This window comes from Lynx canadensis, chromosome B2 (assembly GCF_007474595.2).
Source record: "Lynx canadensis isolate LIC74 chromosome B2, mLynCan4.pri.v2, whole genome shotgun sequence".
Lineage (NCBI taxonomy): Eukaryota > Metazoa > Chordata > Mammalia > Carnivora > Felidae > Lynx > Lynx canadensis.
The window spans coordinates 31,286,707-31,311,153 of record NC_044307.1 but is presented as its reverse complement, the minus strand read 5'-3'; the positions used below and the strand labels follow the sequence as shown (position 1 = coordinate 31,311,153).

Sequence of the window (24,447 nt, the reverse complement as noted above, 5' to 3'; positions counted from 1 at the left end):
ATACAACACCCAGTGCTCATCCCAAAAGATGCCCTCTTCAATGCCCATCACCTACCCTTCCCTCCCTCCCACCCCGCCCCCCATCAACCCTCAGTTTGTTCTCAGTTTTTAAGAGTCTCTTATGCTAATAAAAAAGAGTTTTAAAAAGGGAAGGTACTCCGGGCACACCAGCCTGCAGCTTTGGGTACCACAGTGCAGGGGCTGTGCATGGCTATTGATAACACCTCCAGCCACCCCAGACTCTCAGCTCTCTGTGCTACTAAGGAAACTCAGTGTGTGACTGACCCTGGAGCTGTCCTGGGTTGACTCGAAAAAGGTAGGATGAGTCAGGGAAATGAATTCTCTTTTGTCGTTTTATTTACTCCAGTTCTGAACTCAGAAACTGACATTCCGTACATCTCAGAGATCTCTGTGGTAGAGAAAGGGAAGGGAACCTACCTAAATATAGAGTTTGCGCTGGATAATCCAGACTGCACATTTCAGTACCGACAACATCCATTTATCATTGATATTGGTTTTATGCGTTTCCCAACAAAGGAAGGCCAAGATTTCCCCCAGAACCAGCCCAGTAACTTGCCCATTCCCCCAAAGGAGAAAACTAAGTCCCCAGCAAGGGCCAAGGTAATGGCTAGGAGTGCCCTGCATTCCCACTGCCAAGGTTAGTGGTTTCGATTTATAGAAAGTTGCAGAGTGTCCAAGAAGCACGGATACTAACCTGGAATAGAAGATGCCTCAGCACCCCACACCTCTGTTCCAGGCCCTGACCCTCCCAGGGCAAGGGTAAGCCACCTTGTCATTCTCATCTCTACAAAGGGGAGACCACACAACAACAGAAGGGCTGGGACTGAACCCAGAACACCCCTCCCCCCCCCCCCCCCCCCCCCCCCCCGCCGGGTGCTCCCGTCCTGTTCACCTGCCACACCATCCCACTCCCCCTCTCCCCAGGGGTTGTCAGGGACAGAAGGCCCCTCCCTCATCCCCCTCAATGTTGTTCCACTCCTCCCCCTCCCATCACTAGGGTGTCCAGGACATTGTGTGACTCAGGAAACAGCTCAGACGTGAGGCTTGCAGTGGGCAGAGGAGGAGGAAGGGGCCTTGGGAGCAGAGGAGGTGGCTCCTGCCTCGGTTGAGGGCTCTGAGGGTCCTTGCCTGAGGAGGCAGAGGATCTGGGTGTGGGGCGGTGCTCTGGAATGCAGCCCCCTTCACTGCTGCTGCTGCTGCTGCTGCTGTGTCACTCAGTCGTCAAGACCAGAGGTGAGGCATGGGGTAGGAGAGGTGACAGGACCCATCTTCCTTAAGAGGGTGTTGATGGGTTGGGGGTGGAGGGCCAAGCCCCATGCTTTGACAGGACACCGGGTGGAAGAGAATCTCACCACCATCACCCCCCAAACGCAGGGAGAGAAGACTCTGCTGCTTCAGCTGCACAAACCAAGGCTTTGGGGCCTGTGCCAGGGGCGGTGACTGTCTGGGGAATGGGTGGGAGGGTGCCCGCCTCAGGGAGAACCCAGTTGGCCTTAGTGCTGGCAGACAGCAGGCTCTTGCAATCACATTTAGGAGGTAAAGAGGGAAAAAGACTGGCCACCTGCTAGGGAAGGCGATGAGAAAAAAGCAGGAGATGGAGACATGGGAAGGTCAAGGGCTGACCAAGTCCCTTTCCCGGTCCAGCTGTCCCCACCCCCCGGATGGCTCAATGCTGGGCCCTTCCGGGAGGAAATCCCTTCAATGCCTCAGCCATTCACCTTCCAGGAGTCCCCTGGGCCCCCCTCCTGAGCCCTGTTGTCTCCATTCCAAGGGATGGAGCCTGAGGCTGGACTTGGAAGGCTGGATAATAAACAGGAAAAGGGGTGGGGATTAGGAGCTGAGAGGATCCCCAGGCCTGGGATGGGGGCGGGGCGATGCCAGGGCAAGAGCACCACTCCCCTAGGGATCAGGCAAGTGCAGAAGTGGTGGTGGCTGAGAGCACGTGTGGGGCTGCTGCAGGCAGCAAAGCACCCAGAGAAATCTGGGAGCACAGCGCTCCCCACTCCTATGCCTTCCTCATCTCCATCCCTAGTGCTTCCGTGTGGGGACTTCCCAGAACCCTGTGCCAACGGAGGCACCTGCCTGAGCCTATCTCAGGGACAAGGGAGCTGCCAGTGAGTTCTCCTGGGAGTGGGAGACCAGAAATGGGGAGGGAGAGCTGGGGAGGAGGAGGGACTGGGAAGGAAGGAGAAAGGGAGGAGGTAAAGGCACTAAAGGGAAACAAATGAAGGCAAAGGAAGGGAGGTGGGAGAGAAGGCAAAGAGGACCCAGTGACTTAAGTTTCCACTCTCCTCCCTTGCTCAGGTGTGCCCCTGGCTTCCTGGGTGAGACATGCCAGTTTCCTGACCCCTGCCAGGATGGCCAGCTCTGCCAGAATGGGGGCAGCTGCCAAGCTCTGCTTCCCACCCTCCCAGGCTCCCCTAGCCTTCCCTCTCCCTTGGCCCCCAGCTTCTCCTGCACCTGCCCCTCTGGCTTCACTGGCCAGAGGTGCCAGGCCCAACTCAAGGACCCCTGTTCTTCCTTCTGTTCCAAAATGGGCCGCTGCCACATCCAGGCCTCAGGCCGCCCACGATGTTCCTGTCTGCCTGGATGGACAGGTGAGCACTGCAGTGGTGGGGAGGAGGGGACAGGCAGGAACACTGGACCGGGAAGTGGGGTGGGAAAGATGGAACTGGAGTCTGCAAAACAGCCAGCCCCTTTGAGGACAGAGGCTGTGAGACTCAACAAGCCCTCTTGCTGACCATTGACCCGAGACACATTCACCAGCATGGCTGTACCAATGGTTAAAACGTTGAAGTGTTTTCCAACCCGTTAGTAAATGGCTACTGCCATAGCCCCCTTAGTGCCCCAGCCTGGCCCCTCGACCCAGTAACTAGAGGGTCAATGCCTAGCACAAGGCAGGGAGAGGGGAACCTCCTAGATTCTGCATAATGGGCATCTGGCCTTTATTCTTCCAAGTAGGAGCCCATAACAGCACCTGGAAAGACTGTGGTGGTGGGAGGTGTAATGGGGGTGGAAGGGATCTGACCCAGAGAGAGGAACGGGTATCAAGGCAAGGAAGAGGGGTGCAACCCGGGGGCGAGGGTGTGGGACCCCTGGTGGGCAGGGCGTCCTAGCCCGGGGAAGCAGTCAGGGGTATGGGACAGAGGTGAGAGCCCCTGGAGAGGAAGGCTCCTCTGATCTACCAGGAGGGAGGGGACTGGACAGGGCAGTGAAGACCACACGGGGAGGAAAGTGATCTGTGAGGGGTGGACTAGGAGAGCAAGGCTTCTCAAACGTGGCAAGGCACAGCAATCACCTGGAAAGCCTGCAACATACTGGTGCCCACGTCCCAGAAAGGCTGCTTTAGTGGGCCTGGGGTGGGCCCAGGCATGGAGATATTTTGATTGCCTGGGTAATTCTGAGGATTTGGGGGTGGGAGACCAGCCTCTCGTGGTGTGACAACAAGGAGGACTGTCAATGGCAACTTGCCAGGCCTTGTGCTTCAGAGCAGCGGCCCACGTGTCCAGTGCCAGCTCTGCCACCGATGAGACGCGCGCCCTTGCATCAGGTAGTTAAGCTCTCTGCATCCTCAGTTGCCAGCTGATGTCCACACTTCATAACGTTGTCGAGAGGAGGAAAGGGAGTGATGTTCAGGAGGTGGTCACTTAGCCCAGTGCCAGCCGCCACCACCGCCGTTGCCACTGGGGGGAACAGATGAGACGTCTGTCTCCTTATCATTATCTGCACACTGTACCCACCTAAAGATTAGGAAATCCAGACAAGAGAGGCCAGACACACCTGAGGGCACACAGCGGTGGTGGCACAGCAAGGTGCCGAGTCTGGAGGCCAGCTGCTTTTCTCCTCCCCACCAAGGAAAGGCCACCAAATTTGGAAGGACACTGTGTCTCAGGTCTGCTCAGCAAGGCCAGCCTGCAATACTCCCACCAACAACGACAGCTCCCATTTTCCAGAATGCCAAAACTGAGGCAAGGGGTGGTGGAGCAGGGCAAAAAGCGTATGGGAACAAAGAGAAGGCAACATGAAAATCAGACACAGATACTCCAGAGTGAGAGCTGGATTCTCCCAGCGGAGCGGGGGGCGGGGATTGAACAGCGCCCTCTGTCCTCTGCCTCAGGTGAGCAGTGCCAGCTTCGGGACTTCTGCTCAGCCAATCCCTGCGTCAATGGAGGGGTGTGTCTGGCCACATACCCCCAGATCCAGTGCCGCTGCCCACCTGGCTTCGAGGGTCATGCCTGCGAACATGATATCAATGAGTGTTTCCTGGACCCAGGGCCCTGCCCCAAAGGCACTTCCTGCCATAACACCTTGGGATCTTTCTGGTGTCACTGCCCCACTGGGCAGGAGGGTCCACGCTGTGAGCTCCAGCCAGGACCCTGCCCCCCTTCGGGCTGTCCCAATGGGGGCACCTGTCAGCTGGTTCCAGGGAGAGACTCCACCCTCCACCTCTGCCTCTGCCCCCAAGGTGCGTCCTCACGTCTGCCACCCCTCTCTCGGGGCAGGGAGGTCCCCTTCCCTTTGCTAATCCCATGACCCTGTCAGGTTTCAGAGGCCTGAGCTGTGAGGTGAATCCAGATGACTGTGCTGGGCACCAGTGTCAGAACGGGGGCACTTGCCTGGATGGGCTGAGCACCTACACGTGCCTCTGCCCAGGGGCCTGGACAGGTGAGTCGTTTAAGCCAAGTCCATGGCACCCGTGGCTCATATGATCAGCCCCTAGCCTCCCCTCCTCACAGGGCTCCCAACTCCAGCCTTTGTCCCCTTCCCATCCCGTCCCCCACAGGCTGGGATTGCTCCGAAGATGTGGATGAATGTGAGGCTCAGGGTCCCCCTCGCTGCCAAAATGGGGGTACCTGCCAGAACTCAGCTGGCAGCTTCCATTGTGTGTGTGTGAGCGGCTGGGGAGGCACAGGCTGTGAAGAGAACCTAGACGACTGTGTTGCTGCCACCTGTGCCCCGGGATCCACCTGCATCGATCGTGTGGGCTCCTTCTCCTGCCTTTGCCCACCTGGCCGCACAGGTGTGACAGAGGGCTCGGGGAGGTGGCCGTGAGGATGGCAAGTGACAGAAGCATAAGGGGGGCAGCTGGGATCCTCAAGCGGCCCCAGAGCCTCATGCCCATCCTGCCCTCCAGGACTCCTGTGCCACATGGAGGACATGTGCCTGAGCCAGCCATGCCACGGGGAAGCCCAGTGCAGCACCAATCCCCTGACAGGCTCTCCACTCTGCCTGTGTCAGCCTGGCTACTCGGGGCCCACCTGCCACCAGGACCTGGACGAGTGTCAGATGGGTAAGGCACCCCCACATCAGATCCTCTCTGAGTCCCAAACAGCCTCTGCAAATTGTTTTTCAAATTAAAAATACAATCATCTCTTTTTTCCCAATTTTGTCCAGATTTGGCAATTCTTCCCTACACGGTCTTCTCACCAGTGCTTAGCCCTCCGGGCCCCACTTAGTCCTCGTCTGTGTTAAAGACACCAGCCCTTTCTCCGATGTGTTCATTCTGCCACAAGCAGGCCCTCGTGCCTTCCCTGGCAGTCTGGCCTCCTTGCCCTTCTGCCCTGGGCCCCTGTGAACTTCTGACCCCTCTCCTCCTAGCCCAGCAAGGCCCCAGTCCCTGTGAACACGGCGGCTCTTGCCTCAACACCCCTGGCTCCTTTGACTGCCTCTGTCCCCCTGGCTACACGGGCTCCCGCTGCGAGGCTGATCACAATGAGTGCCTGTCCCAGCCCTGCCATCTAGGCAGCACCTGCCTGGACCTGCTTGCCACCTTCCACTGCCTCTGCCCACCAGGTACTAGATGGATGGGGCCCTGAGTAGAGGACACAGGGGACTAATCCTGAACCCACTAGGCATGACCCCTCCAGAACATACATAGCCCCAGGCCAGTTGGGATCAGCTATCAAAGAATACCTCTTTCTCATCTCCCCACCCAAGATGAAAACTCTGGGAAACCCATGGCCTCTAGGAGAAGGGCAGCCACAGATGGTACTGAGGTTGTACACTGCTCAACTCTGGGGGTGAGAGGAAAGCATTCACTTCATGGTCATTGTAAAGTGCGCAGCCTGGTCCACTGTCCACAGAGGCCCATCAAGGAAGAGCAGAACAACAGCAGCCTCGGCTCAGGCCAACTCAGAATGTTCCTCCTAATCACAGAAACTCTCCCCTGTAGAGACTGAGTAAATCCTTAAAATCTCAAAGGGCCTATATGCTTGAATTTGGTACAATAGAAAAAAAAAGTGCCACAAGGCTGCACCTACCTCCAAGTTACTTTTAAGGGAGACAGGTCTCCCCAGGGGTATAGTGACCAACCCGATATCAGGAAGCTGAATGAAACCAAAAAAATAACAGCTTACTTTCTGCCAAGTACCACCTGAACATCTTACATGCGTTTTGTCATCTTGGCAATAACCCTCTAAGGTCAGTATTGTTACTGTGCCCATTTTACAAGAAACAGACACAGAGAGATTAAGTGAGTTGTCCAGCCAGTAAGTGGCATGGCCGGGATTCAAACCCAGGGCTTCAGTAGATTTAACCACTACACCAAACAGCCTTCCTAAACTGAGCAGCATCCAAGGAAAAAAGCTGAGAAAACCATGCAGTCCTCCAAGGGACAAGGTCATAGATACCAAGGAACTTCAGAAGCAGAATCCCCAGGCAAGAAGTGGGAGGCAGCCGAGGTCTAGAGGCTGATCCAGCTTCAGTTCAGGGTGAGACTGCGGATACCAGGACAAGCCCAAAGATACAGGACAAATATGTGACCAACAAGCTACCCAAATGCCCTTCAAATACCCCCCTTGGGGACTCCTGGTCTCCCTGGCACAGAAGCCTGCTGGGGTAGAACAAGAGGCATGACTCACCTCCAAGCAGATGCCCATTTGTTTCATTTGACCTTGAGGACCTCCAGGCTCATTAGCCCAGCCCAGTGAGCCTGCCTTCTGGGCACAGAGAATGCCCCAAAGGTACTTCCTTGCTTCCCCCTCGGGTCCCAGCAGGTGCCCTGCTCCCTGAGCTTTCACATTTAAAGGGGGCAGAGCCACACACAGCAGAGCAGCAGGACCGCAGGCTCATCGCCCCAACCTTCAGGCACACAGCACCCTGGGAGGGTTCTAGAACCCTGGTCCTCCTGGGCAGAAGGGGTGAGCAGCCCGGGCAGGGCTCAGCCTGCACCACATCTCCATGTCCCAGGCTTAGAAGGGCAGCTCTGTGAGGTGGAGACAGACGAGTGTGCCTCTGCTCCTTGCCTGAACCAGGCTGACTGCCAGGACCTCCTCAACGGCTTCCTGTGTGTCTGCCTGCCTGGTGAGTACAGATTCCACTCCAGTCCTTCAGCCCAGCCCCCTGAACCACAGTGCAGGCCCGGCAATCCCAAACCTTTTGAAGTTCACCCTGGCTTGGCCAACGAGGTTCCCATTTCTCCCAACTCCTCTGCTCCCCCAATTCTCTTCTGTTACATCCCAAACCTTCCTCACGTACTCATCCACCTTTATCTCTGTCCTGCCAAATTACCCAAATCGTCCTTTCTGGCCCTCCTCCAGAGTCCGCTTGTGGGGATCCCAGGCTGGTCTTGGCACTGCTCACCCTGGATGCAGGGAAAACTGCCCCCGGCCTTCCTTCTCCACCATTCTCGATCCCTCTGTTCCCCGCTGTGACGATAACAGATGTTTCTTGAATATTTGCTCCAGGCCAGGCACTTGGCTGTGTACTTTTCAGGCATTACCTCATTTAATCCTTTCAATGACACCATAAGGTAGGTTCTATTATTCCCCTTTTACAGAAGAGGACACTGCAGCCTAGAGAGCTTGAGTAACTTGCCCAAAGTCACACAACTGGCAGGTGCTGAACATCATCCTCTTGTCACCTCCACCTGCCCTAGGTGTCTTCTCTGGGAAGCCCCCCAGGTTCATTTTTCCTGGTGAGGGGAGGGGCCACGACTTGCATTTATGCTTTTGATACATAGTATTTTCACCATTCACACACACAGCCAGTTATACCTTCTTTATATAAAGAATGAAGTTACTAAGATATGCTGTTATGTTCTGAAATTCAAATCACTCTTTGAGAAGCCCCCAGATTGGTACCTTCATTATATAATGATACATGCAGATGAACCTCCAAACCAAGCCATTTGAAACAAGATTCTCTTCACTGCAATTCATAGCAATGTTATTTCTGTCTGTGTAAATAGAAGGTTAAATATCGGCATTAACTCTAAATTTCTTGTTTGAATCCATGAAATCATACCTGTACATCTCAGTCACAAATATTTGTAACAAACTCCCTGATGAATCCAAAGTCACAAAAGAAAGAAAAAGAAGGAAAGGTGAGGAGAGGAGAGGAGAGGAGAGGAGGGGAGAGGAGAGGAGAGGAGAGGAAATGAAAGGAAACGAAAGGAAAAAAAGGAAACGAAAGATAACCTTTACCATCTCTCCCCACTTACTCCTTGCCCCCCAGGATTCACTGGCTCCCGGTGTGAGGAGGACATCAATGAGTGTGGAAGCTCTCCCTGTGCCAACGGTGGGCAGTGCCAGGACCAGCCTGGATCATTCCATTGCGAGTGTCTTCCAGGTAGACCAGTGCTCAAACACTGGAGGGAAGAGTGGGGCCAAGTGCAGACTCCCCTGCACGTCCCTGACCCTCCTGCTGTGCCATAGGCTTTGAAGGCCCTCGCTGTCAGGCCGAGGTGGATGAGTGTCTGAGTGGCCCATGCCCCACTGGAGCAAGCTGCCTGGATCTCCCAGGAGCCTTCTTTTGCCTCTGCCCCTCTGGCTTCACAGGTAAGCAGGGGAGGTGTTAGAAAGGACTGGCAGGATAGTTGAGTCCATTAGGGGTGGAGCAGAGGTCATTGCTGGATATTCAAGGGTTGGACTGTAAAAAGAGAATGAGAATGGAACCCCTTCAAATTATTCAATGCAAAACCTGCACAACCTCAGGCTGACAGCAGGTGTTATTTACAGGGCCCACACTGGGCCCAACATGAATGGTGTGATTAGGGCTCAGAAACAGGATGGGGTTCAAGAGGAAGCCATTCATTTCCTTATTTAGAATGTATTAAGTGCCCACTATGCACAGCCAGACACAGACACAAGCTGGTAAGAGACCTGTTCTCCTCAAGTGGCTTTAAATCTAGTGCACAGAGACCAAGAAGTCTCCTGTTGGTTACAGCCACAGGTGCTCTGAGAGAGACTGCACAGGATTCTATAAAAGCACAAAGGACCAGCCAACCAGACTAGAGATGAGAAGGCTTCATGAGGAGGTAATGGCTGAGCTGAGTCTGGAAGAATGAGTAGGAGTTTGTCAAGACAGAATGATTACATGTTTTAGCTGCAGGTAACTGCATTGCGAAATGATGCCATGCAGGACCCTGTGTGCCATTCTGAGGAAGTTAGACAGTATCCTGAGGCAACAGGGAGCCACTGAAGGACAGGCTCGTGGGGAGTGAGCAAGTCATATGTAAAAAGTGGCTTTGGCCCCATCAAGGACATAGAGGGACTCTGTTTTCCCTGTGACCCATCTCCCCACCCCAGGTCATCTCTGTGAGGTTCCCCTGTGTGCCCCCAACCTGTGCCAGCCCAAGCAAAAATGCCAAGATCAGGAAGACAAGGCCCACTGCCTCTGCCCTGACGGAAGCCCTGGCTGTGCCCCCGTTGAGGACAACTGCACCTGCCACCACGGACACTGCCAGAGGTAACCTTCCACTGTCCTCTGGGTCCTCCTCAGCTAGGCCAGGGGAGACAACCAGGGAGGGGTGAGTCTGCAAGAAATGACCAATAGGGAAGAAGAAGGAAATGGCCAAGTTCAGAGGTCAAAGCCAAGGTGAGGGATCCACTAGTGAGTGCTATCCCGTGAGGGGAGAGTTCATAAATAACAGGAGAAACGGAGGGCTAGAGGGTCAGAACAGGAAGAAAAACATGAAATCGCAGGGCCAATTAATCATACATTAGAGGGGTACCTGGGTGGTTCAGTCGGTGGAGCGTCCGACTTCGGCTCAGGTCACGATCTCACAGTTCATGAGTTCAGGCCCCGCGTCCAAGCTGTGCTGACAGCTCGGAGCCTGGAGCCTGCTTCAGATCCTGTGTCTCCCTCTCTCTCTCTGCCCTTCTCCCACTCTCATTCTGTCTCTCTCTCTCTCTCAAAAATAAAAAATTAAAAAATTTGAAAAAAAATCATACATTAGACAATTATTGAACATCTACTATGTGTGGATACTTTTCCAGGCACTGGAGGAATAGCACAAAACGAAAGAGACAAAGTGTCTGTTCTCATGGAGCTCTCATTCTAATGAGGAAAGACAGATAATAAACAAATTATAGAAGAAATGTATATACATATTCATACATATAGTCGGAGAAAACAAGCAGGGGCAGGTATGGAAGGGGGACAATGCTGAGAACAGAGCCACTGAAGAAGGGGACCAGAGTCTCAGGGCCAAAAAAAAGAAGAGATCAGAGGGCTGGATGGCTCAGTTGGTTCAATGTCCAACTCTTGACCTCAGCTCAGGATGTGATCTCAGGTTGGTGAGTTCAGGTCCCACGTTGGGCTCCAGGCTGGATTGGACTCCGGAATGGGCGTGAAGCCTACTTAAAAACAGAAGAGGTGCCTGGATGGCTCAGTCAGTTAAGCATCTGACTTCGGCTCAAGTTGTGATCTCACGGCTGACAGCTCAGAGCCTGGAGCCAGCCTCAAATTCTGTGTCTTCCTCTCTCTCTGCCCCTCCCCCACTCACACCCTGTCTCTCTCTCTCTCTCTCTCTCTCTCTCTCTCTCTCTCTCTCTCAAAAATGAACATGAAAAAGAAAAAAAAAAGTCATAGGGGTCTAACCAATGATGAGGAGTGGGGAGGGGAGAAGAAAAAATCTCCAGAAGAAGAAAAACACCCTTCTTTTTCTCGTTATGACCAGATCCTCATGTGTGTGTGATGTGGGATGGACAGGACCAGAATGTGAAGCAGAGCTGGGGGGCTGCATCTCCACGCCCTGTGCGCATGGGGGGACCTGCCACCCCCAGCCCTCGGGCTACAACTGTACCTGCCCCACAGGCTACACAGGTGAGACCCTTCCCAAACCACAGACATTCTGGGCTGGCCACCTCTAACCAAGAGCAAGACCAGTAGAGGCATGTGTCCTAGGCCTCTGGGTCTTGGTCACCACCAAGGAGAACTGGGCATGTGCTGCAGGGACCACAGGCGATATGCAGGAGGTGGTAAGAAAAGAAAAGAGGTTGGATGGAAGACAAAAGGGATGGGGATGAGGAAAAGGAAGGGGAGATAAGTGGAGGAAGACAGAGAGAAGAGGATGCCCTTTCTCAGACCCCACTCATTTCCCTCAGGCCCCACCTGCAGCGAGGAGCTAACGGCTTGTCACTCAGGGCCCTGTCTCAACGGTGGCTCCTGTAGCCCCAGCCCTGGGGGCTATTCCTGCACCTGCCCTCGGAGCCACACTGGGCCCCGCTGCCAGACAAGCACTGACCACTGTGCCTCTGGTGAGTACCTACCATGTTCTGGGGCTGGGCCACAGGTGGATGGAGGAACTGGTCAGGGGGTGTTGGTGCCGTCTGATAAAAATCCACTGGCCACCACGAGCTGCAGTTTTGATGGGGGCAGCAGGGAGTGCGTGTATGTCCTGTGCGGGGTGTGACTAAGGTCACAGGCCAGGTATGGGTCAGGAACCCAACCCCTCACAGCCTCCTCTCTCCAGCCCCGTGCCTCAATGGGGCTACCTGTGTGAACAGGCCTGGCACCTCCTCCTGCCTCTGTGCTGCGGGCTTCCAAGGCCCACGCTGTGAGGGAAGGACCCGTCCTAGCTGTGCAGACAAGTGAGCAAAGACCCCTAGAGGAAGGGAAGGGGCCCCTCAGCCTTCCCACCCTTCCTGTCCATCTCCTCTGGGGCTCCAGGCTGCCTTGAATTCCACATCCCACATCCTTTCACTATGACTCCCTTTCTGGTTTCCTATCTCATGACCGCGTCACACACTCCCTCCCCTTTGGTTGCCGGGACTGCCTCCCACCATGCCTTGTCTCTGTCCTGTCCAGCCCCTGTAGGAACAGGGCAACCTGCCAAGATGGCCCTCAGGGTCCCCACTGCCTCTGCCCCCCTGGCTACACAGGAGACAGCTGCCAGGTGAGGGGTGCTGAGCCAAGTGTGCTGAGGAGGGCGGTGGCTGAAGGGCTCTAGTGGGAGGGTCTCAGGGACTAGGAGAGCAGGGAGCTTGGGAAGGTAACCACATGAAAGGGGGTGTGGAATCTGGGAGTTGAGCTCTAGCTTGAAGTTTGCATGGAGTAGAAATGAGGAAAGGATTTCTGATCCCAGGAACTGTTCTGGGATGTGGGGGTGGGGGAGGGAGGCTATCACCTGGCCCCAGACCATTCAGGAGAGAGCTTGACAGGTAAGGATTTTGAGCAGCTGGCAGAAGACCATCTCTGGGCCTGAACACATGACACTCAGTCTTGCCCCATGCTCTCTCCTAAACCTCAGACTCTGGTGGACATCTGTGCCCAGAAGCCCTGTCCACACAATTCCCACTGCCTCCAGACTGGGCCTTCCTTCCAGTGCCTGTGCCTCCAGGGATGGACCGGGCCTCTCTGCAACCTTCCGCTGTCCTCCTGCCAGAAGGCCGCTTTGAGCCAAGGTACTAACCCAAGGACCAACTGGGGAACAGATGAAGAGAGAAAGGGTGTCCCTCTCTACCCGATCCCTAAGGGCATCCACATACAACCTTTGACCAAAACAACGAACTAAGAGTCAAAATAACAGACCAACCACTACTGCTGATTCTATAGCTCAGCCCTCCTATCACCATGCTCAAAGCAACACAAGCAACACCAACCAACCCAGACAACAAGACTCCAGTTTATCACAACCACTGAGACATAACTCCATGTGAAGCAACTCAACTCTGTCACCATCATCATAACTCAGCTAGAATGGATCACACTTAACCCAACTTCACTCAACTGCTGCTCCCAATCATTTTCATGTTATGCCAACCCCCTTGTGAAAGAATACCCCCGCCTCATTCAAATGAGGTTTAATATAAGCAGAACTCAGGAAAGAGACTACTGTGGGGCTAGGGGATGGGAATCACAGTGAGAGAACATCACAGGATGCCAATTCAGGGGACAGACTTAGGCACCTAAAGTTTCCGCTGAGTTCTTTCTTCCTTGAGACTTGTTTTAAGCCAAGAATACAGTTGCTTATAATGCTCTAATAAGTTTAACAAGAGGTATCTCTCTCCATTTTGGCAGAACAGGCAGGAGGGGGATCTTGATGTCTTAACCTCTTCAGCACCAGAATTTATTGACTCCTCAGGCTCCAAGTGGCCTCCACCCACCCCAGGAATGTCAGTGATCCCCATGAGCCTCTTTGCTCTGTGTCTGGGGCCCCTGAGAACCTAACTTAGCTTTATCTATCCCTGTTTGCCTTTCTTCTCAGGCACAGAAGTTTCTTCCCTGTGCCAGAATGGAGGTCTCTGCATCGACAGTGGCTCCTCCTATTTCTGCCACTGCCCCCCTGGATTCCAAGGCAGCGTATGTCAGGACAGGGTGAACCCATGTGAGTCCAGGCCCTGCCAACATGGGGCCACGTGCATGGCCCAGCCCACTGGGTATCTCTGCCAGGTAAGCCGGTCTAGAGGACAGCAGTAGGGGAGACAAGCATGGGTGGATGTGGGAAAAGCAGTTGAGGGGGCGTGTAGTGATGTATTCATTTCCCTTTCCTTTACCCACATACCCAACCAACCACCAAGTCATGCCATTTTGCCTCCTAAATCTTTCTCAATTCTGTCCTTCCTCCTTCACCCTTTGTCCCACTGCCTCAGTCTAGGCCTTTGCTGCCTTCCACCCTCCTCCACACATGGAGCACCCTCCTATTGTCCCTGCCTCCCCACTTGTCCACCTATAGGCTCAACCTTTATTCCACTACCAGGGTGCTCTGTTGAAAACGTTAAGCTGACCTGTCACTCCCCTGCTTAAAACCCTTAGTGGCTGCCCACCTCTTTTTAAAAAGAAAAAAAAATTTTTTTAATGTTTATTTATTTTTGACAGAGAGAGACAGAGCATGAGCAGGGGAGGGGCAGAGAGCGAGGGAGACACAGAATCCAAAGCAGGCTCCAGGCTCTGAGTTGTTAGCACAGAGCCTGACACGGGGCTCGAACTCACAGACCGTGAGATCATGACCTGACCCTAAGTTGGACGCCCAACTGACTGAGCCACCCAGGCCCCCATTGTGGCTCTTTGATAGTGAAATCTAAGGCCAGCGTGACCCAGCCTTGCCTGCTTCTTAGGTCTCATGTCCCCACATCCCCGTCCTCCTACTCTCTGCTCCAGCTGCTGTTGGCTTCCGTACACACCCCTTATACTGGCTCTCCAGTGTCCTTCCCCACCCACTTCCACTGGACGGTGCTCAAGAGGTGCCTTCCTCAGGGAAATGTCCCTAACTTCTCTCCAGACTGGGTGTGGGCCTCTCCCTGGTGGTTCAGATCACTGAGCAGAAGAGGCAAAGCTGGGATTCAAGTCCAAGCAGCCTGATGCCTGTACTCAGAAGGCTGACTTTGGATAAAAGGTGTGATGCAAATCCCCCAACCATCCTCTTTAACTTTTTAATTGTATTCTTTAACTTTTTATTATGACCATTTTCAAACACACAACAGCAGTGTACTAATTAGTAGCAAACACCCCTTCACCCAACACTCAGCTTTACCTCCCCTTTCCTGAGACTCCTTCCCTCCGATATCTCCAAGATACCCCCTCACCCACTTGTCCCAGCCCTCCAGCCACTCCTCACACTCTCTGTAATTCTCTTTTGCTCCACCTTTCTGAAGCCTGGTACTGCATTCTTACATGCTCTCCTTCCTCTTGCAAGAACTCAGCACATGGTACAGACCTCATCGATGACCCTTCTCCCACTAGCAGAAAGGTAAACAATTGGAAAATGGCTAAGGGTACTGGTTATGAAGTCACAGACTTGCACTGAATCCCAGCTCTGCCACCTGCTAGCCGAGTCATGCAGTCTTTCCAGGAATCATTTGCCTTTTCTGTAAAGTGAGAATCAAATGAGATAATTCACATACAAGTTTATTGGGAGGGTTTTATGAGCTTATGTATGGAAATCATGCAATAAATGCTAGCTGTCTCTGGTTTACTGAGAACGTCATGGAAGCAGGGATGAGTTCTAATTTTCTTCATGTTCCTAGTGCCTACAACAGTGCCTGGCACAAAGCAGGCATTCAATAAACACTTACAAATTAATTAAGAAAGCATGGCAGAGCCTGGCTGTCAGGCGTGTGATTGAGGGAGGGGGGTCTTACCAAAAACAGAACTATGTTTAATAGTATTGTATCATAAGATGGTTTGGGACTGCTGGAGTGGTTAAATTGCCCACTATTGAACAAGGGTATAGCATGGAGTTGAGATACAAGGGTGAAGCTACGCAGGGCTGTGATGGATGATCAGTTGAGTGATACTCTGAACTGGAAGGTAGGGAAGGGATTGGGCAGACTGTCTTGAGCTGGCTCCCCTGTACTGTTGAGATGGGCTGGATTATTGGTTCCCTGTCTGACCCTCTTTGCCAGCAGTGTGCCCCAGGCTACAATGGACAGAACTGCTCAAAGGAATCCAACGCTTGTCAATCCCAGCCCTGTCACAACCATGGGACCTGCACCCCCAAACCTGGGGGCTTCTACTGCACCTGCCCTCCAGGTTTTGTGGGGCTGCGCTGTGAAGGGGACGTAGATGAGTGTCTGGACCAGCCCTGCCACCCCCCAGGCACTGCAGCCTGCCACTCTCTGGCCAATGCCTTCTACTGCCAATGTCTGCCTGGATACACGGGTGAGGCCTGGGAGGGTGTGTGTAGGCATCTCTGTGGCAGAGCTGAGTTGACAACCCCCACCCACAAGGCAGCCTAGTCATCATGTCCATCCCCCTGCCTCCCCACCCCAGGGAATATGCCCCAGGATCCCTTCCTGTGCAGGTAGTACTGGGTCAATTCCCAGTAATGAGCTAGGAAGGGGGCAATGACTGAAGTAGCGTATGACATCTAACCCCACCCACCACAGGCCAGTGGTGTGAAGTGGAGACAGACCCTTGCCAGAGCCAGCCCTGCTCCAACGGAGGGTCTTGTGAGACAACAGTAGGACCACCCCTGGGTTTCACCTGCCACTGCCTCCAGGTAAGTAACCACAAAGCAGTCTTCTCTGTTTCCCCCAACACTGGTGCCAGGTGAGAATGCCTGAGTGGGATCCTAGAGGGGAGTCTAGGGAGCACTGGAGTGGGAATTAGTGATGAGAACCAGCCCATGTTAATGGCGATGAGTGGCTCTCAGAAGCAGTTCAAGGGGGCAGGCAGGATCAGGTGTTAGCATGAATGGATTTTCAGAAATCATTGGCACTGCCTAACGTAAAGCCCCAGAGTCAAGCTGGGTGACCTTGGGTAAGTTCTTTTACGTGTGTGTGTGCGCGCGCGCGTGCGCACGCGTGGACCTCAGATGCATGAAATCAGGTTAATCATAAGCCTTTGTTCATGATACACTATCATCATTGGTTTGTGCATGGCCTTCTTTTTATTATTCTTACAACATAATACCCAGGAACCTAACCTAAGAATTACAACAGTAACGATGACTCACATGTACTTATATCTTCCTCTATCCTCTTCCCCTTCCAGAGAAAGAGAGTTTATCACCCTATGTCCAAGGACTAAGATAATATTCATTTAATACCACTCTATTAAGTGTTTAGTCTTCCAGGTTGTTGCACACAGCGGTGGTTCGTCCGTTTTCACTGTGTAATATGTCATTATGTGAAAAAACCATGGGCCATGGTTTCAACATCTATAAAATGACTTGATATAAACCTGATGTTCTCTGAGGCCCCTTCCAGATATGAGATTCTAGGGCCATCTGTGTTATCTTAACCTGAGAGTTTGCTTGGGGGGGAGTGGGAAGAATAATACGAGGCCCTTCCCCAACATCTCTCTCCTCTCCACAGGGTTTTGAGGGCCCCACCTGCAACCACAGAGCCCCCTCCTGTGGCCACCACCACTGCCACCACGGTGGCCTGTGTCTGCCCTCCCCCAAGCCTGGCTTCCCACCCCGCTGTGCCTGCCTCAATGGCTACGGGGGCCCTGACTGCCTGACCCCACCTGCTCCTCATGGCTGTGGCCCTCCTTCTCCATGCCTACACAATGGCAGTTGCTCAGAGATCCCTGGGCTGGGGTCCCCAGCCTTCCGATGCTCCTGCCCTCCCAGCTCTCCAGGGCCCCGGTGTCAGAGGCCTGGAGCAAAGGGATGTGAGGGCAGAGGTGGAGATGGGGCCTGTGATGCTGGCTGCAGCGGCCCTGGAGGAAATTGGGATGGGGGAGACTGCTCCCTGGGGGTCCCGGACCCCTGGAAGGGCTGTCCTTCCCACTCCCGGTGTTGGCTTCTCTTCCGGGATGGGCAGTGCCACCCACAGTGTGACTCTGCAGAGTGTCTGTTTGATGGCTACGACTGTGAGACTCCTCCAGCCTGCACGTGAGCCTAAAACCCTGACTTCAGGTTGGGGGTGGGGAGGCCTCTAAGTTACAGTGTGACCACAGCCTCAGGCTCCAGGCAGTTTCCACCCTTGATAACCATTGCCAAGTAGGGGTGGAAGACACTAGGCTCCAGCCCAGGGGAATAGGGCAGCATCAATATTTAACATGGGGACCAGGAAGGAGGGCACTGCCTCTGTCTGGGCTCCTAAGAGTTGTGAGAGCTCTGGCCTCAAGCCTCTCTAAGACCTGTTGCCATGGAGTATCTCCCCTAACAACCAGCACCCCTGAGGGAAAAGGTCTTTGGACTCTCCTTCAGGGAGACAGGAGAGCTTGGGACGGTAGGGAGAAGGGACAGTCTTAGGAAACAAGGGTGTCATAGACATTAGAGTGTCTCAACTACCTACCACCCAGGGCCTGACTAAGCCCATTGCTCTGGAGCTGTACCCACTTAGCAACCTGTGCCCTAGAGGCAGTGGAATATCAGGCATCTCTCTGGAATGAAGAAGGGGGTCAAGTTTCTTTGGGGATCCTGAGTCCCTCTCTCCTCACCCCGCAGTCCAGCCTATGACCAGTACTGCCGTGATCACTTCCACAACGAGCACTGCGAGAAAGGCTGCAACACTGCAGAATGTGGCTGGGATGGGGGTGACTGCAGGCCCAAAGATGGAGATTCAGAATGGGGGCCCTCCCTGGCCCTGCTGGTGGTGCTGAGTCCCCCAGCCCTGGACCAGCAGCTGCTTGCCCTGGCCCGGGTGCTATCCCTGACTCTGAGAGTGGGGCTCTGGGTAAGGAAGGACAGTGATGGCAAGGACATGGTGTACCCCTATCCTGGGGCCCAGGCCGAAGAGGAGCTAGTAGGAACCCTGGATCCCTCTCATCAGGAGAGAGCAGCCCCTCAAACACAGCCTGGGGGCAAGGAGACAGACTCTCTCAGCACTGGGTAAGAAGGCCGGGCAGGAGAATGGCGCAGACACTAGTGTTTTAATGGGTGGAGGAAAGGGAGCCAGCAAGCAACACACAGGACTCTAAGGCGCCTCCCCCACAGGTTTGTGGTAGTGATGGGTGTGGATTTGTCCCGCTGTGGCCCTGACCACCCTGCATCCCGCTGTCCCTGGGACCCTGGGCTCCTGCTCCGCTTCCTTGCTGCAATGGCTGCAGTGGGGGCCCTGGAGCACCTACTGCCAGGACCGCTGCTGGCTGCCCATCCTCGTGCTGGCACTGGTAGGTGACCCCCTGTCATTTCCGCTGACTTTGCTCCCAGACCCCCTTTCATGCCAGCAACGAGCAATGGAGGCCAAATGACATGGGATTGCAGGGACCCCAAATGTTCTGTGTGGAGACTTTACCCTCATGAACCTCTCATTCTCTAATTGGATCTCCTCATGACCCATTTGCTCTCCAGTCTCCTCCCTTATTTCCCAAAGTACTTTATCCTAACTTTTACCATAGACCTCCCACAAACCTTGGGTTCTGGTCTATCCTGTCTACTAAGTCCAATCATCCCTCTGCCAAACAGCTCACAGTACATGAAAGAACTCCTATAGCACTTATGAGGTGCCAGACCTTGCTCTAAGCGCTTTATAACATTAATTCATTTAACCCTTCCAACAATGCCACGAGGCAGGTACAATTATTGTTCCCACTTTACAGATGGGGAAACTGAAACAAAAAGAAGTTACTGCACTTGCCCGAAGGTCTCACAGTAGTACTCAGCCTCACCAGAAATGGTCTCTTTTTGTGACTGTGTCTCTCCCACCAGCACCACCAACCAACCAGCTTCCCTGGCCTGTGCTGTGCTCACCAGTGGCTGGGGTGCTCCTCCTAGCCCTTGGGGCTCTTCTCGTCCTTCAGCTCATCCGGCGGCGGCGGCGCCGTGAGCATGGGGCCCTCTGGCTGCCCCCTGGGTTCATTCGAAGGCCTCGAACTCAGCCCACTCCCCGCAGACGCCGGCCTCCCCTGGGTGAAGATAGCATCGGCCTCAAGTAAGAGTGAGGATGAACCCAGGCTCTGGGAAAGACTCTTTCCTGTGGAGACTGATGATCAGAAGTTGATGACAGAGGAAGGGGAGGGGGGAAGGAAGGCTGCTGGAAATCCTGGGGACCCTGAAGGTCCCCTACCCACACACCCCCTTCCAGGACACTGAAGCCAGAGGCAGAAGTTGATGAGGATGGAGTTGTGATGTGCTCAGGCACCAAAGAAGGCGAAGAGGTGGGCCAGGTGAAACCACTGGGACAGAAATGGTCCTGAGGTGATGGTGGAGTTAAAGGGACAAGTCAACTTTCCTTCACTGATCCTTGTTCTGATCCCCAAGGCTGAGGAAATGGCCTCACCCTCCAAGTGCCAGCTCTGTCCTCTGAGGGGTGACTGTCAGGAGCTCCCCCAGGCAGCCATGCTGACTCCTCCCCAGGAATCTGAGATGGATGTCCCTGACGTGGATACCCGTGGGCCTGGTATGTAAGACAACTCAGATCAAGAAAAGGAAAACTCCCTTTGACTCTTCTAGAATCAGAAAGCCTTTTGATATTCGAGCTGAAAAAACTAACCTTAGAGTTAGTGCCTTAGAATTGTGGTTCTCAAAGTGTGGTCCCCAGACAGAAGATTCAGTTTCACCAGGGAAATTGTTAGAAATACAAATTCTCAGGCTCCACTCCAGAGCTATTGACTCAGAAATTCAAGATATTGGGAAATCTGTGTTTTAACCAGCCCTCCAGGTAAGTTTGATCAAGACTCAAGTTTGAGAACCACTGCCCTAGAATGTTAAAGAATTATGCCTACTGGCTCCTTTTACAGATGAGGAAACTGAAGCACAGAGAAAAGTAGAAAAGTCATTTGACTAAAGCCACATAAAATCAAGAGCCAGAGCTGGGCTTCCTGACACTTGAGGCTATAATTCTCCATTAACCTCCAAGTTCTTCTCCTACCCCAGTTACGTCCTTTTGATTGATTTGTCTCCCATCCCTCATGTCTCTCACCCACAGATGGGGTGACAGCCCTGATGTCAGCAGTTTGCTGTGGGGGAGTGGAGTCCAGGACCTTCCAGCGGTCATGGTTGGGAAGCCCTGAACCCTGGGAACCTCTGTTGGGTGGAGGGGCCTGTCCCCAGGCTCACACTGTGGGTACTGGGGAGACACCCCTGCACCTGGCTGCCCGATTCTCCCGGCCAACCGCTGCCCGCCGTCTCCTTGAGGCTGGAGCCAACCCCAACCAGCCAGACCGAGCAGGGCGCACCCCTCTTCACACCGCTGTGGCTGCTGACGCTCGGGAGGTTTGCCAGGTCAGTGCACACTGGGATCGCTAAAGGGAACAGGGGGCAAACTCATAAGTAAACCTGGGCAAAAACATCCCCTAGGGTTTGGCAGAGAGGAAGGTGATGAGATTGGGGATCTGAAAGGAAAAACAACAGATAACCGAATATGGGTTTGGGGGTGGTTAAGAGTGTGAGGGACCTGAGCTAGCAGTCCAGAACATACCAGGGATCACTGCCCCTCTTTGGCCCCCCAGCTCCTGCTCCGCAGCAGACAGACTGCAGTGGATGCACGGACAGAGGACGGGACCACAGCCCTGATGCTGGCCGCTAGGCTGGCGGTGGAGGACCTGGTTGAAGAACTGATTGCAGCCCAAGCAGATGTGGGGGCCAGAGATAAATGGGGTATGAATCCGGAGAGGTTGGAGTTGTGCTATGGAGAAGTTGCACAGATGGGGTGTGAGTAAGAGGCAAAAAAAAAAAAAAAAAAAAAAAAAGGAAGCAGCTGAAGGACCAACTGGAGGCTGGGGGATTCCATCCCACCTAGCTGTCAGGGTGGTAAACCTGCGGTGTGGTGTCAGTATAAAACGTCGTCTTCCCCTTTCATCCTGAACAACATACACACACTGCCCTAATCCACTGGAAAATAGGCTGGGGAAGAAGTGTCTGTGAGAAGGGGGAAGGGTCTCGTGGGGGGAGGTCTCCCGGTCCCACCGTGCCCAGAACAATGCCCCATTGTCCCTCCCGCGCGCCGGTGACGTTACTAGAAGCAAGGCTTCCGGCCAACCGGCGGTCACCCAGGCAACGCTTCCGCCTTTGAAGTAACCCAGCCAGCCCGAGTAAGTCCTTCCCTCTAAACCAGAATCCGTGGGAAACAGGAACCCAGGCGTCTGGTCCCCAGCCTCTGGGTAACAACCTCCCATGTCGTCCCCTAGGAAAAACCGCGCTGCACTGGGCCGCCGCCGTGAACAACGCCCGGGCCGCCCGCTCCCTTCTCCAGGCCGGAGCCGATAAAGATGCCCAGGACGGCAGGGTTAGACCGAGAGCGGGCTCCCTACAAAAAAAAAGAAAAAGAAAAGAAAAGAAAGAAAAAGGAAGAGACAGGAAAGAAAGAAAGAAAGAAAGAGAAAGAAAAGAAAAAAAGAAAGAAAGAAAGAAATAAAGAAAGAATGAAAGAAAGAAAAAGAAAGAAAGAAAGAAAGAAAGAAAGAATGAAAGAAAGAAAAAGAAAGAATGAAAGAAAGAAAGAAAAAAGAAAATGAAAGAAAGAGAAATTAAGAAAGAAAAGAAAACGAGCGTGGGAGAGGCAGAAAGAGCGGAAATGCCACGCAACCTGAATGGGGAGGGGCCAGTCGTCAAGAGAGTGGAGTCCGGAAGGGCCAGCCCTGTGGGCGTGGCCCTCCCTGATCTCGCCCTCTGGCGGTTTCTTCCGGTACAGGAGCAGACGCCGCTGTTCCTGGCTGCCCGAGAAGGGGCGGTGGAAGTAGCTCAACTGCTGCTGGGACTAGGAGCGGCCCGAGGACTGCGGGACCACGCCGGGCTAGCGCCCGGAGACATCGCTCGCCAGCGTAACCACTGGGATCTGCTGACGCTACTGGAGGGGGCGGGGTCACTGGAAGCGCGTCACAAAGCCACGCCCGGCCGCGGGGCGGAAGCCTTCCCGCGCTCGCGTACCGCGTCGGGAAGCTTGCCCCCGCGTCGGGGCGGGGCTCTGCCGCGCAACCGGACGCTGTCAGCTGGGGCTGGTCCGCGTGGGGGCGGAGCATGTCTGCAAACCCAGACTTTGTCATTAGAATGGGCCGCGCGTGGGGGTGGAGCCTATTCGCATTGCCAGAGCCCATCGAAAGGAGCAGGAGGCGGCCTGTCCCCCGGAGGCCATGGGTTTTCTCCAGGCATGCGCGGGCCTCGGCCCAACCCTGCTGTAGTGCCAGGAAGATCCGGGGCCGCTTCCGGGGGCGGGGGTGGGGCCTCAGCCGACGATTGGCCCTGCGATTGGGTGACCCTGAGAGCCTGCGGCTCCAACACTCCAATCCCGCCTCCTTGCCTTACGCCGTCCCCGGAGCGGGGATCCCCTCAAGTCGCCTGGGATCCTCCAACCCACCAAGTAACAACTTTAAACGCGGGAGGCGAGGGTCAAAAATAGGACGCTACATGACAGGGATTCTAAAAATGAGCACCCATTATAGGACAGCCTGGAAACACTCCAGATTTTAAGATCCTGGATCCCCAAAAGTGAGGAGTCAAGAGTATTGTGTCCCTCCCAAAATGACTATGCCCACTCCTCCTCGTCTTACACGTGGAGAAGCTGCAGCCCTGAATGAAGAGGGCCCAGCCCTTCTCCCAGAAAATAAGGGTGAGGAGCTACAGAAGGGTGGAGTGGAACCAATTACTACAAACGTAAAGGATGTAAGTTCTTTCCTGTATACGGTATCCAAAGGAAACCTCTGTCATCTACAAATAGCTGACAAATATTTACAGAGTACCTACTATGTGCCAGGCACTGTGTAGGTGCTGAAGTGTGTGAGCCAAGGGCCACTCCAGCTGATGACTCCTTGCACTTTACCCACTTCCCTCCTCAACAAACCATCCCAGGGATGAAGCGTCATTCTTCTCGCCACCACTATCTATTTAAGAACCTCAAATCTGTCATCCCATAATAAAGCTTATTTGAAGTGTTAACCTGTTTTTGGAAGAGTTGAGTGGAATGGGAAAAAATTCCACTCATGGGAATGGCTGCAAAGAGTCTTCAGAATTTTGTGCTCTAAGAACAAAGGCATCCCTTTAGGAGCCACCTGGGTGGTTCAGTCGGTTAAGCGTCTGACTCGATCACAGGGTCAGGAGTTCAGAGCCCTGCGCTGGGTGTGAAGCCTACGTAGGAAAAAAAAAAAAAAAAGTCATCTCTTTGGATGGAGGCTTTGAGTACAGTTCAAGAGCGAGAATAAGATTTGCGGGATACTGTTGTTATTTTAGAGTATCACCTGAAAGTAAGAGTCTCTAGTAGCCCAGGGAGAAACCACACATAACTATGTATACCCTTTATCCTCTTCAAAGGGCATTTAGTTATGAGCACTTAGGAGATTCCTAAGGCCTCAAGTTAAGGCAGATGGAGAGAGCATCTCAAACATACACCTTTCAGAAACACGGTTACACCTCTTTAATGGTGATGGGCCTGAGACATGGAGGCATGAGGCATTTTGAAAGCTAATAGTAACTACCATTTATTGAGCATTCACTATATGCCAAATTATCGCACTTAATCCTCACATCAATTCTATAAGGTAGGCGCTATTAAAGCTCCATTTTACTCTTTGAGAAACTGAGGCACAGAGATTTTATTTGCCCAAGATTGCAAGGCATTAAGTGGTAGAACTAGATCTCTTGATCACTAGAGTTGACTTCATGCTCCAAGTCACTCACCTGTAAACTTCATCATATGGCAGGTTGCCATTTAGAGGTTCCAAATATCTCTATCCTGTTCCCACCCTGGTGCCAGCGCGCCTGACCAGTATTGAGACCAAGCCAGGGAGAAGGTCATCTCCCTTTTCCATTTCTATACCCTTCATTCATAACCAGAGGAAAGTTTCCCCTGCCCCTTGTCTCATATTTGGTACATATCTTGTCCCCTGAATATAGACTATAAGCACCTAGAGGGCAGGGATAACTATCCAACACATATT

The 24,447-nt window shown here is 53.5% G+C and overlaps 1 protein-coding gene across 2 annotated transcripts; it reads left to right on the top strand.

The window, feature by feature from the left end:
* The first annotated feature begins 1,010 nt into the window (after window positions 1–1,010).
* NOTCH4 (notch receptor 4) lies at window positions 1,011–23,661 on the top strand. Of its 2 annotated transcripts, none has more exons than XM_030315161.1 (30): window positions 1,011–1,254; window positions 2,054–2,135; window positions 2,326–2,618; window positions 4,139–4,486; window positions 4,564–4,686; window positions 4,805–5,041; window positions 5,156–5,311; window positions 5,620–5,814; window positions 7,210–7,323; window positions 8,476–8,589; window positions 8,676–8,798; window positions 9,549–9,708; window positions 10,922–11,067; window positions 11,349–11,501; window positions 11,717–11,834; window positions 12,052–12,139; window positions 12,494–12,647; window positions 13,451–13,635; window positions 15,591–15,843; window positions 16,071–16,183; window positions 17,001–17,524; window positions 18,083–18,466; window positions 18,572–18,747; window positions 19,286–19,508; window positions 19,662–19,734; window positions 19,838–19,976; window positions 20,505–20,800; window positions 21,028–21,175; window positions 21,706–21,803; window positions 22,209–23,661. In XM_030315161.1, exons 1-30 carry the CDS (start codon window positions 1,191–1,193, stop codon window positions 22,911–22,913), a joined length of 5,985 nt encoding a protein of 1,994 aa, XP_030171021.1. In that variant the 5' UTR covers window positions 1,011–1,190; the 3' UTR covers window positions 22,914–23,661. The 2 variants fall into 2 exon arrangements, with proteins under 2 accessions (XP_030171021.1, XP_030171019.1); XM_030315159.1 differs by having other exon boundaries at window positions 19,662–19,743.
* Window positions 23,662–24,447: the final 786 nt, after the last annotated feature.

Excerpts from the sequence above, each read along its gene's own strand:
- NOTCH4 (XM_030315159.1), top strand. The coding sequence starts at position 1,191 with ATGCAGCCCCCTTCACTGCTGCTGCTGCTGCTGCTGCTGTGTCACTCA. Across the intron at positions 9,709-10,921 it reads CACCACGGACACTGCCAGAG|ATCCTCATGTGTGTGTGATG; the intron begins GTAACCTTCCAC and ends CGTTATGACCAG. Across the intron at positions 19,509-19,661 it reads GAAGATAGCATCGGCCTCAA|GACACTGAAGCCAGAGGCAG; the intron begins GTAAGAGTGAGG and ends ACCCCCTTCCAG.